At 42.8% G+C, this 12,918-nt stretch overlaps 1 protein-coding gene across 1 annotated transcript in view; it reads left to right on the top strand.

Annotated features, from left to right (window-relative positions):
- Window positions 1-12,918, top strand: part of SCIN (scinderin) — a 103,404-nt gene that overhangs the window by 73,299 nt on the left and 17,187 nt on the right. The window contains exons 5-9 of the mRNA XM_006114524.4: window positions 325-417; window positions 1,173-1,305; window positions 4,078-4,166; window positions 9,952-10,167; window positions 11,976-12,097. Coding sequence (XP_006114586.2) covers window positions 325-417; window positions 1,173-1,305; window positions 4,078-4,166; window positions 9,952-10,167; window positions 11,976-12,097 — 653 coding nt within the window. The remainder of the gene's footprint in view (window positions 1-324; window positions 418-1,172; window positions 1,306-4,077; window positions 4,167-9,951; window positions 10,168-11,975; window positions 12,098-12,918) is intronic.

The raw sequence follows: 12,918 nt of genomic DNA, 5'->3' as shown, positions 1-12,918 counted from the left end.
GAAGCAAGAAGGTGAAACATTAAATTGGTTCTACATAATCTAGTTGCCTGACCCTCATAATGAATCCCTTTCCCAATGTGCCCAAAATCAAGGAGCTGGCATGTGGGAAAGACAGCACATAGCAACATATCGTACAGCTGCAGATCTGACACAGTGGTTCACACATGCCTGTATGTTTGCAAACAAGCCAGCCAACAGATGGGATTTATAATCTGTGAATAATAATGGAGAGAGATAATCCAGTTTAATTCAAAACATGTGAGTGCTTTTACTGAGATATCCATATTGCCTTTTCAATGAAGTTGTTTTTCTTCTGGTGTACAGGTTTTAGGAGCTAAGCCACCACTTCGTGAGGGTGATGATAATGACGATGAAGCAGCTGATGTCACAAACAGGAGAATTGCTAAACTGTATATGGTAAGCACCAAATCTTTCTAGTTCTTAAGTGGCTAGATAAACAGAAGCAGTGACATTTGTACATGCAAAGTCCCTGAGATGCTAACCTCTGTTTTTAGGCTGTAGACACCTATTATTTCCAGCAGTTTGCAGTCGTTGTAAATCAGCTAAGCTCAGTTATATTCAATGATTTACATTAGCCAAGGATTTGGTCTAGGGAATGTTTTTAACTATGCTGTTCAAAACTGGCCCTGATCCAAGGAGGGGCTTTACACCAGCCTCCCCTTTTGCACCTGCATGTGATTGTACCTGTCTTTAATTGCGTGTGCATGCTGTGCGTGTATGAATCAGTAGCTAAATCAAGCTTTAAATGACTAATTCCCATTGCATAAGAGTATCTCATGAGTGTAGGTGTTTTAGCCACAATTATCAATTGTGAAGGATCAACATATTTTTAAATTATATAAGGTAATCATAAAATATGTATTTGAGCAGGGGTGGGGTAGAAAGTGACTTATGAATAAGATTGTAAGAAAAGGCTGCTGATAGAGATCACAAAGCTAATAGCATAGCTCCCTCTGTTGGACATAAAGTGAAATGAAACCATTTTTTTTAAAGTTCTCACAACTGTCACAACTTTCTAGCAACATATGGATTCTATGAAATCATTATACAGGATTGTTAGTAAAGCAATAACTAATGTAGTTTGAGGAGGGCAAAGTGATCTGACTATAAAAGCTTGGTTTGATTTAAATCTGAAATTATAACTTCATCAGGTATCAGATGCAAGTGGGTCCATGAAGGTATCGGTGGTAGCAGAGGAAAATCCCTTCTTGAGGGCTATGCTTTTATCTGAAGAGTGTTTCATTTTGGACTATGGTGCTGCAAGGAAGATCTTTGTGTGGAAAGGTAAGAGATGACCCACACTGCTTCTCAGTGATCATAAGCTGCCAAACCTGGGGGCGCACATGTGAGTACATATATGGGCTACATACGGCTTGAACTCAGCATCCTACAAATCCTTTCTTGCCTACGCAGTCCTTTCTCAGTTGGGCCAGTGGGTAAAGACTTCTCACCTGACTGTGAGGAGGTTTACAAGGATGAGACCCAGTCTGTGTATTTTGTGCTTTTATTAGGTTGGCACAGAAGATCTGAACAGTGGTTATGAAGAAAGCATAAAGAATCATGTAGAGCCTTGGTTGTGGGCAGCAAATCATCATGATCAGGGACAAAATCCAGAAGTTGTATGCTTGATAATGAGTGTAGAGGTGTACCTTGCTCTCAGGCACACGGTATTTGTGGATATGAATGGGAGGTTGTAAGGCCAGCATTGGACAGAATTGCAGCATGTCACACATCATTAAAGGCACGTTTATCATTACCTTTGTGCTTCTTTGTTTTACACATTTCTCTGTGCCAACATAGGTGCTTACAACAGCACATTTCCTTGTATTAGAACATTACTGGAAAATCAAGAATAGATGAACTGCCTGGAGTGGGGCAGATTTTAGAGCTCCCATTAGATCCCGTTCTGATGTTCTGGTCTCTGGCCACAGTTCTTAATAACATTGATGTGTTGCACTTGAATTAGAAATAATAATACATCGCAGCAGCCAATTCAAAAGGTACTGCAAACACTTCACCCAAATACAATCTCACCTGGAGATATTGGGCATGTTTTAAATAGAGAATGGTTGGGGGGCACTGGTGCTGCCCTGGGCAGCCTCTCTTTGTTGAGTTATGTTAGCAACACAATCAGTTATAAACCTTATTAGCCAGCAAGTCTAATTGTCTCAGTCCCCACTCCTGTACTGGGGCAGCAATCACCTTCTGTGAAGATGCAGTCAATCCCTTGCAGTCTTGTTTTAGCACTTAGTCCCATCTGTAATTTCCCAAAGTGGAGCAGCAATAGATTCTGTTTTAACAGACCAGGGGCAAGGGAAGTCAATACATATAAATTGTGTCCCTTTTACTAAGGCTTCAACCCAGGGATCATTCAAGCAAACAGTTTGTCAGGTCAGGCATCTTTTCAACAGTTTCTCGGTCTGCGAATCATTACAATAATCTTATCAGATCACAAACTTACAGTCCACACCCAAGTCTCTCAATCAGGTTAGGCTTGTCTTCAGGTGCCTCAGGGAGAAACTGCCACCCATTGCAGCCTGCCTGGCTTCTATTCCTCCCTTTATATAGGCTCCAGCCTGGTCTTTAAAGGGATAGAGCCCTTTTCCCCATCGAAAAACTTAAAAACCAACTAATGGTCCTGCAGCACCTTAGGGTATGTCTACACTAGCCCCCTAGTTCGAACTAGGGAGGCTAATGTAGGCATTCGAAGTTGTAAATGAAGCCTGGGATTTAAATATCCCAGGCTTCATTTGCATCTTCCCGGGCGCCGCCATTTTTAAATGTCCCTTAGTCTGAACTCTGTGCCCGCGGCTACAAGCGGCATGGAGTAGGTAGTTCGAATTAGGATCTCTAATTCGAACTACCATTACTCCTCGTGGAACTCCGAGGAGATCCTAATTCGAACTACTTACTCCGTGCCGCGTGTAGCCATGGGCACGGAGTTCGGACTAAGGGACATTTAAAAATGGCGGCACCCGGGAAGATGCAAATGAAGCCTGGGATATTTAAATCCTGGGCTTCATTTGCAACTTCGAATGCCTACATTAGCCTCCCTAGTTCGAACTAGGGGGCTAGTGTAGACATACCCTTAGAGACTAACAAAACATGTAGATAGTATCATGAGCTTTTGTGAGCGCAACCCACTTCTTTCATCTGAAGAAGTGGGTTGTGCCCACGAAAGCTCATGATACCATCTACATGTTTTGTTAGTCTCCAAGATACTGCAAGACTATTTATTGTTTTTTACGTTTTTCCAGTTACAGACTAAATCGGCTACCCCTCTGAAGCTTTTCCCCATGCTCTTTTTCTCACCTTCCTTCTTGCAAAAGCCACATTCAGAGGAGACCGCTTTAAAGCAATGCTCTCTACAGGCTGCTTCAGCAACTGTCTAGTTCAAAATCAAATATACTGAGGCTCCAAAGAACAGCTCCATGGGCTCAGATATGGTCCTGAACATGCAGTTATTGTTACTGATGGCACTTTGGGGAACAGAGCCAGGATTCAGCACAGTTCCAGGTAAGTTGAAAACCTTTGGAGCCAGGAAATAACAGTGTGTGAGGAACAGTGTTGGCTTGTGACATCCCAGATCTGGCCAATAACATGTTTCATTTAACCAAATAATGGAACAGAGATAATGGGCTTTGGCAGGTGTGGAAAGCAGCCTTGTTGACCACTGCATCCTTCCAACAATGCTGGTAACCAGAGATTTCACAGGATGAGCCTTTCTAAACACAGCCCACATCATGATAATTAATCATTTGGCCCTGGGCCATTGATGCAATCAAATACATTTTTTAAAAGTGAACAAATTATTTGTATTCACTTTCAAAATCCATAAGAATCCAATTTTTTGTAGTTTGATGTAGTGGGAATCTTTTTGCCAACCTCAGATTAGTTATGTAATTCTACAGCCTTGAGGTGATCAAAGTGTAAGAATGAATGATGCTAAAGGATATCTCATTCAGCTGCAACTCCTCCCAGTGAGTTTTCTTTTACACCTTCTGAAAGCGTCTTCCCTTTCCCCTGCTGTAATCTTGTCCTGTTTGTTTTAATCAGGCAAAGATGCTAACCCAAATGAGAGAAAGGCAGCCATGAAGACCGCTGAAGAATTCATACAGCAAATGAACTACCCTGCTAACACCCAGGTGCAGTATGTTTGTGAGATAAACAATACAAGACAAAATTTGGTCAGTTGTTGAAATTGCAGATGGTGCTATTAATCAGTGTAGCCAACCATGTTTTTAAGGCTTGGGGGGGAGTGTTAATTGATTAAAATAAATCTCTTAACATTGCCTACAAGTAGTTATGGGTAAATACCCAAATGTTTGGCACACACAGGTATCCAAAAGTCTGGAGAGTTAGTGAAAGGGATCACTAATGTAGAAAACTTCTCATTCATTCATTTGAAGTAAGGTAGTTCGTACACACCTTACTCATTCAGTGTTTGGCTTCAGTTCCACACCTCATTTTTTAGATTACCTACAACAACTGCAAGAAATTGTATCTCATAGGTGGACTGCCCCATAATGGGATCCTTGCTCCACACACTCTCTCCCTTCTCAACTTGTTGCCTAAAGGATCGGATCACAAGTGGAGTCAGACATCTTTATCCCTACTTACAGAAAACTCCTCTGTGAAGAAAAGGTGAACATAGTGTGTTAAAAGCAGTCAGATTCAAGTCAGCCTATTCTGCACCAGGAACTTGCTCCATAGCTGTGTGATTTCTCCCAAGGAAGCTCTGTCCCTAGATCTGGCAAAGTGGACCCTAGGTTTGGTCAGACATTGTGCCCAATTGGTTATTGTGCAACAAGGCTCGGTCCATACATGATTTTGTAAATTAGGAGCAGCTCTTTGAATTGGGTGTGGAAGTGGATAGCCAGTCAATATTTAGTGCAAACAGCTGGTGTGATATGTTCCCAAAATGCTGTGACATGATTAGCAGGCATATTACTCCATCAAATACTAGGTTTAATTTCTTGATAGTCTCCTTGGATACCTGCAGATAGATAACATTACCAGCGATCCTATACTGGAGGTGAGAGGCATAGACCACAATGGCCACATGTTATTTGAAAGGGTCTCAAACCTGCCGACCAGTCCCTCTCTTCCCACCCCCCTCAATTTGCAGTCAATGGACCATCAGCCACCCAAAAGCATAGAATACTAGAACTGGAAGGGAACTCAAGAGATCATCAAATCCAGTCCCCTGCCCTCATGGCAGGACCAAGCACTGTCTAATTCATCCCTGACAGATATGTCTATCCAACCTGCTCTTAAATATCTCCAGTGATGGTGATTCCACAACCTCTCTAGGCAATTTATTCCAGTTTTTAACTACCCTGACCGGAAGCTTTTCCTAATGTCCAACCCAAACCTTCTGTGCTGCAATTTCAGCCCATTGCTTCTTGTCCTAACATCAGAGGCCAAAGAGAACAATTTTTCTCCCCCCTCCTTGTAACACCCTTTTAAGTTTTCAGTCATCCCTCATAGCTCATCTTTTATAGACCTTTAATCATTTTTGTTGCTCTTCTCTGGACTTTCTCCAGTTTCTCCACATCTTTCTTGAAATGTGGTACCCAGAACTGGACACAATACTCCAACTGAGACCTAATCAGTGCAGAGTAGAGCGGAAGAATGACTTCTCATGTCTTGCTCACAACACTCCTGTTAATGCATCCCAGAATCATGTTTACTTTTTTTGCAACAGTGTCACACTGTTGAATCATATTTAGCTTGTGGTCCACTATGACCCCTAAATCCCTTTCTGTAGTACTCCTTTCTAGACACTTGCTCCTCATTCTGTGTGTGTGTGAAATGGATTGTTCCTTCCTAAGGGGAGTACTTTGCATTTGTCCTTATTAAACTTCATCCTGTGTACCTCTGACCCTATCCTCCAAAGCACTTGCAACCCCTCCCAGCTTGGTGTCATCTGTAAATTTAATGAATGTACTCTGTCATCATCTAAATCAGTGTTTCTCAAACTGTGCTCCGCGGAGCCGCTGGGGCTCCATGAGACATCTCCAGGGGCTCTGTGAGGTTGACAAACTGGAAACGTCGATAGGTACAACACATACAATCAGTGGACCACTGGGGCTCTGCATACATTTTTACACATGAAAAGGGCTCTAGAGCCCAAAACGTTTGAGAACCACTGATCTAAATCATTGAAGAAGCTATTGAGCAGAAGTGGTCCCAAAACAGACCCTTGCAGAACCCCACTTGTTGTGCCCTTCCAGCATGACTGTGAACCGTTAACAACTGCTCTCTGGCTATGTCTACACTACAGGGTTTTTGTGCAAAAACAGCTATTTTTACGCAAAAACCCGTGGAGTGTCTATACCTCAAGCGCATTTTTGCACAAGAAAATTTACAGTAAAATGGCAGAACAGAGGGCTTTTTGCGGTATAGGTATACCTCTTTCTACATGGAATAACTGCACAAAGGGGTGTGTGGATGCGCAGCAGGGGTTTCTTGTACAAAAATAGCACATCCAAAAAAGAACAGGTGCTCCGATGGTCATTCTGTGAATGGCCATCAGAGCTTTCTTGTGCAAGAGCGTCCATGCAGTGTGGATACTCTCTTGTGCAAAAGCACGTCGCTTTCGAGGTGTGGACGTGCTTTTGCGCAAGAAGTTTTTGCAGAAGATTTCTTCTGCAAAAAGCTTCTTGCGCAAAAACCCTGCAGTGTAGACAAAGCCTCTCAGAACAGTTATCCATCCAGTTATGCACCCACCTTATTGAAGCCCCATCTAGGTTGTATTTCCCTAGTTTATTGATAAGAAGGTCATGAGTGACCGTATCAAGTCTAGATACACCAACCACATCCACCACTTCTCCCTTATCCACAAAGCTTGTTATCCTATCAAAGAAAGCTATCAGATTGGTTTGATATGATTTGTTCTTTACAAATCCATGCTGGCAGTTACCTAACACCTTATCTTCCAGGTGTTTGCAGATGGATTCCTTAATTACTTGTTCCATTATCTTCTCTAGCACAGAAATTAAACTGACTGGTCTGTAGTTTCCTAGGTTGTTGTTACTTCCCTTTTATAGATGGGCACTATATTTGCCCTTTTTCAGTTTTCTGGAATCTCCTCTAACTTCCATGACTTTTCAAAGATGATAGCTAAAGGCTCAGATACCTTCTCTATCAGCTCCTTGAGTATTCTAGGATGCATTTCATCAGGTCCTGGTGACTTGCAGACATCTAACTTTTCTAAGTAATTTTTAACTTGTTCTTTATTAATTTTAACTTCTAAACCTACTCCATTTCCACTAGCATTCACTGTGTTAGGCATCCTGTCACCATCAATCTTCTTGACAAAAACTGAACCAAAGAAGTCGTTAAGCACTTTTGCCGTTTCCAAGTTTCCTCTTATTGTTTTTCCCTCTTCACTGAGCAGCGGGTCTACTCTATCCTTGGTCTTCCTCATTCTTCTAATATATTTATAGAATATCTTCTTGTTATCCTTTATGTTGCTAGCTAAATTTAACTCTTTTTGTACCTTCGCCTTTCTAATCTTGCCCCTGCATACTTGTGGTGTTTACTTATATTCATCGTTTGTAATTTGACCTAGTTTCCACTTTTTATACGACTCCTTTTTGATTTTTAGATCCTGTAAGGTTTCCTGGATAAGCCAAAATGGTCTCTCATAATATTTTCTATTTTTCTTACACAATAGAATAGTTTGCTTTTGGGCCCTTAATAATGTTCCTTTGAAAAACTGCCAACTCTTTCAGTTGTTTTTCCTCTTAATCATGCTTCCCATGTGACCTTACCTACCAGCTCTCTGAGTTTACTAAAATCTGCCTTCCTGAAATCCATTGTATCTATTTTGCTGTTCTCCCTTCTACCATTCCTTAGAATCATGAACTCTATGATTTCATGATCACTTTGACCCAAGCTGCCTTTCACTTTCAAATTTTTAACTAGTTCCTTTCTATTTGTTAAAATCAAATCTAGAACAGCTTCCTCTCTAGTAACTTTCTCAACTTTCTGAAATAAAATGGTCTCCAATGCAGTCCAAGAACTTATTGGGTAATTTGTGCCCTGCTGTGTTAGTTTCCCAACATATGTCTGGCTAGTTGAAATCTCCCATCACTACTAAACCCTGTGCTTTGGATGATTTGGTTAGTTGTTTAAAAAAGCTTCATCCACCTCTTCTGCCTGAGTAGGTGGTCTGTTTAGGCCCCCTAGCATGACATCACCCTTATTTTTTTTACCCCTTTTAACCTAACCCAGAGACTCTCAACAAGACTCTCCTACGTCCATCTCCATCTTAGTCCGAGTGTAAACATTTTTAATATATAAGGCAACAGCTCCTCCCTTTTTCCCCTGCTTATCCTTCCAGAGCAAGCTGTACCCTTCTATACCAATATTCCAATCATGAGTATTATCCCACCAAGTCTCTGTGATACCAACGATGTCATAGTTGTGTTTATTTATTAGCACTTCAAGTTCTTTCTGCTTCTTTCCCATACTCCTTGCATTTGTATACAACAGCATTTCTCAAACTGTGGGTCGGGGTCGCAAGCAACTTAGAGGGGGGTCGCAGCTGGATTTGGTTTTTCACTTGTGAACCCTCTCCTCTGGGCTGCAAAGAGCGACAGGGTGGTGGAAGGCAGCCGCTGGCAAGCCGCACAGCATGGCCGGGGCTGCGGGACTCCAGGAGCGCGGCTCAGCTGCAGCAGAAGGCAAGGCAGCGGGAGCGGGAGACTGGCGCCGGCGCGTGAGGCGCGGTTGCCAGGCGACCAAATGCTTCCCCAGCTGGGAAAGGATGGGGTCCCTCAGGCAGCAGGCTGGGGGATTGGGTCAGGGCAGAGGACCCGGAGGTAAATATGGGAATGTGTGGGTAAGAGGAGGAGGCAGTAGAGACACGGGAGAGGAGAGGAGGAGAAGGAGGGATGCGGAGTGGAAAAGAGGCACAGAGGAGAAAGAGACGGGGGGAAGGAGCCTGCAGGGGGGAAGGGCGACCACCAGGGGGTTTGAGGACCACAAACACCTTGAAGAAACCCAAGGAAGGCAAGGGGTCTGGTGACAAGGGGGGAGGAAGCGACCCATGGCAGTGACAGTGGGGTCACACAAATTCATTTAGCATTTTAGGGGGTCGTGGTATTACAAAGTTTGAGAACCTCTGGTATACAGGCATCTAAGATACTGATTTGATTTTGCTTTCCAGTTGTGCCATGTCCCTCCTTTATCTTTGCTATTATAGCCCATGCTCCCTCCCATTTCTGACCCATGTCCCAGGTTTCCATGTTTTTCGCTTACCTCTGGACTTTGGTCACCTGCCCCCGTCAAACCTAGTTTAAAACCCTCCTCACTAGGTTAGCCAGGCTGTGTCCAAATACTTGCTTCTCCTTCCTCGAAAGGTGAACCCCCGTCTCTACTTAGCAGTTCTTCTTGGAACAGCATCCCGAGGTCAAGTAAGCCAAAGCCCTCCTGGTGATACCATCTTCACAGCCAGGCATTCAACTCCAGGATGCACCTGTCTCTTCTTGGGCCCCTACCTTCGATAGGAAGGACAGAAAAGACTATCACCTGTGCTTCATACTCCTTCACTCGTACTCCCAGAGCCCTGTAGTCACTCTTAATCTGTTCAAAATCACACCTTGCAGTATCATTAATGCCCACATGGATGAGTAGAATGGGTAGTAGTCAGAGGGATGGATAATCCTCAACCGTTCCCCACGTAACATCTCGGATACGGGCCCCTGCCAGGCAGCATACCTTTTAAGATGACAGGGCGACAGATGGGTGCCTCCATCCCCTCAGAAGAGAGTTTCCAACCACCATAACTCTACGTTTCCTCCTCACAGTAGTGGCTGCAGACCTCCCAGCCTTGGGGGTACAAGGCTGTTTTACTTCACAAAAGGGACAGTATTACTAGTAACATCTGGCTTTCCCCTCCCCTCTCTTGTTTACCTGCAGATTCAAGTGCTTCCAGAAGGAGGAGAAACACCAATCTTCAAACAGTTCTTCAGAGATTGGAAGGATAAATATCAAAGTGAAGGCTTTGGGAAAGTCTGTGTCACGGAAAGAGTGGCTAAAATTGAGCAGATTGAATTTGACGCTACCAAGTTACATGAATCTCCACAAATGGCTGCCCAGTACAATATGGTTGATGATGGTTCAGGAAAAGTGGAGGTAATTTTGTCATTTTAAAATATATCTATTTCAGCTAACTACATTCTCTTGTTATTTTTACTGGGTGCATTCTTATTTTGCAGGTTTAAATTATAGAGTAGTTTTGTTGCAAAATCTATAGCTTCACATCTCAAAAGCCTTTTGGTGGAGAAGGAATGAATCCCTGTGTCATCTGTGTGCTGTATAGGTGTTCTTCACTCAAGTGCTTTGATGCCCATGAAAAATTCTGTATCAGTCATTCTGTACAAAAGTAGGACTGCCACCTCTCTTACTTAGGGTACGTCTACACAGCAGGGCTAAAGTTGAATTAAGGTACACAACTTCAGCTACATTAATTGTGTCAGTGAAATCAAAATTGCTTAATTCGGGTTTGACTTCCTGCGGCGTAGACAGCACCAAAAGGAAGAACACTCTACTGCTCTCACTTAGGCGTGAAAGAATTTGATTTTTGTTTTTTAATGATTGTAATAGATATCACTGCTTCTATTTAAGCATTTTTAAACTTTTCTATCTATTTAATTTTTATTGTTGCATAGAATTATGGGTATTAAACACTTTCAATTTTTGTCTACTTTCAGTGCTAGGAATTACTGTGAGAGGTCAGACAATGATAGGAGGATTTGAGATGATAAAACACATTGTCAATGTCACATAGCAAAATGTGTAATAGAAATAGCTTTAAATTAAACTCTGATAAGTTCTCAAGCAGCATGTTTTCTAGTTTGCATATCTTTAAATATCAAGTATTATTGACAGAAATATTTTTGATATTGTGTGCATATACAGTGAATGGATGGTTATCACGTTTACCAATGAAAATCTAATCCTTCTAAGCCTATATATAATGTGTCTGAAACAAACACTTTAAATTTGCCACTTAGGTTGAAGGGACACTTCTCCCTTCTCTCTACTTGAAAGCCTGCTTGCTAAAGAGTATGAGTGAGATCTCAGAAGTAAAAAATCAATTGGAATTTTACCCATTAACTCTACAGCTGTGAGTCCTTCAGACACCAGGTCTGTTCTCTAAAGGCGGTCTTCAAATAATGGCTAGAGAGCTCCCTCACAGAAGCAGTATCAGTGGGCTCCATTGTCTAACCGTGGGGACAGGACTAGGAAAGGGCAACATGGAAACCCTCAAGTCCTTGCCTCCATGGTAAGGATACACTGGGGACAATAGAAAACTATATTAGTCATTGGACAAACAGGGCAGCTCTGCAACTTGTGGGGAGTATTCCTCTTGTTCCTTATTGGACTACTTTGTACACTGCCTGCTGTTTCAGTTCTCTGGGCTTAGCCCTAGTTGAATAGTATTCTTAGCCTCCAGCAACTTAGAACTGAACTATACAGAATCAAGGGCAGGATAGTGGATGCTTGTGTGAAGTGCACTGTACCTTTCCCTTGGGGTGTTTTAGTGCTGTTGCTACTTATCATTCTATTTCATTAATGTTGTACCATTAACCTATGAGGTAAAGGATAGGAATGTGACTGGATTAATGTTAAGTGATGTTACATGATGTCACTTCAAAATATCAAGATGGAAGCACCATATTTTCTAATTGGCTTCTCACTACCATTCATTTAGTTGGCAGAGCTGGGGCTACTTCACAGCAAAACGGTTCGGTCTCTGTCATTCAGGATCACATGATCTTTTCTGATGGCATAAAAGTTAACCTAGTATTTGGAAACAGAAAACATGTGTTGCTCAAGAAGGGAACATTAGAAGTCATTTAGCCACTGCCCTGGTATTCAGCTTCAAGTTGAATGCTAATGAATTCCAGTGTTTTCTAGTGATGTCTTTGATTTCTTAGGTCTGGCGTGTTGAAAGTAATGGCAGAGTCCCCGTGGAGCCTGAGACATATGGAGAATTTTTTGGTGGTGACTGCTACATTATACTTTATACTTATCATAAAGGGCAAATCATTTACACATGGTATGTTTGGTTCAGTTCATAAATTTTGTATTACTAGAAAATTTACCCAGCATTGCTTGGGTCCCTAACTCAATTCACTAATTCTTTTGGGGGAGGGCAGGGGGGATAAAATGAAAATGTACATGCTTCATTTAAATCATTGCTCTGGGAAGAGTCACTGCAGCAGCTTGGGACCAGGTGAGAAGTGCCTGTCCATGACTGCTGTACCTCCAGAAGACACAGCCAAGGGAAGGGGTGCACGTCCTCTGCTTGGGGCAGGTCTAGGTTCATGTGCCTCCTGTACTCCCCAGCCAGAGTGAGGAATGCCACAAACTGCACATTTCACCCTCACTCCTGGTGAAAGGGAGCAGTCAGCAACGTCCCCCTATGAAGATCCATCCCTTGCTCTCCCTAAAGGGTACCTAGCTGAGGGGTGGGGCAGTCCCGGATGGAAGAGAGGGGGCCCCCCGCCAGACCCTTTCAACTGCCTGGTAATTGTTTATTTTCTGTATGGTTTTATGAGGAGCAAGCCCATTCCAGGCACATGCCATTTTCCTGGCACAATCAAACCCTTACCTTGCTATATGTTGTGATAAGAGGAAGTTGCATATGAAATGTGATGGTCCTAGCTCTTACCATTTAGGAGGAGTTCTTGAATAAACAGATGGTGGATGCACAGACAGACAGACCCTCCCAAATATCTAGTAGATCTTCTGACTGTTTGTGAGTGTTCCCTCTGAAAGCAGTGGGATGACTCACATATGTCAGAGGATGGGGGATGTGGCCAACGGTCCCAGGGCTGGAGAAGCGGTTCCAGCTTCCGGCCACATGTCCCTGCACAA

Source organism: Pelodiscus sinensis, chromosome 2, assembly GCF_049634645.1.
Source record: "Pelodiscus sinensis isolate JC-2024 chromosome 2, ASM4963464v1, whole genome shotgun sequence".
In the NCBI taxonomy this organism is placed as follows: Eukaryota; Metazoa; Chordata; order Testudines; family Trionychidae; genus Pelodiscus; species Pelodiscus sinensis.
The sequence above is the reverse complement of the archived record's forward strand: the minus strand, read 5'-3'. Positions and strand labels throughout refer to the sequence as shown.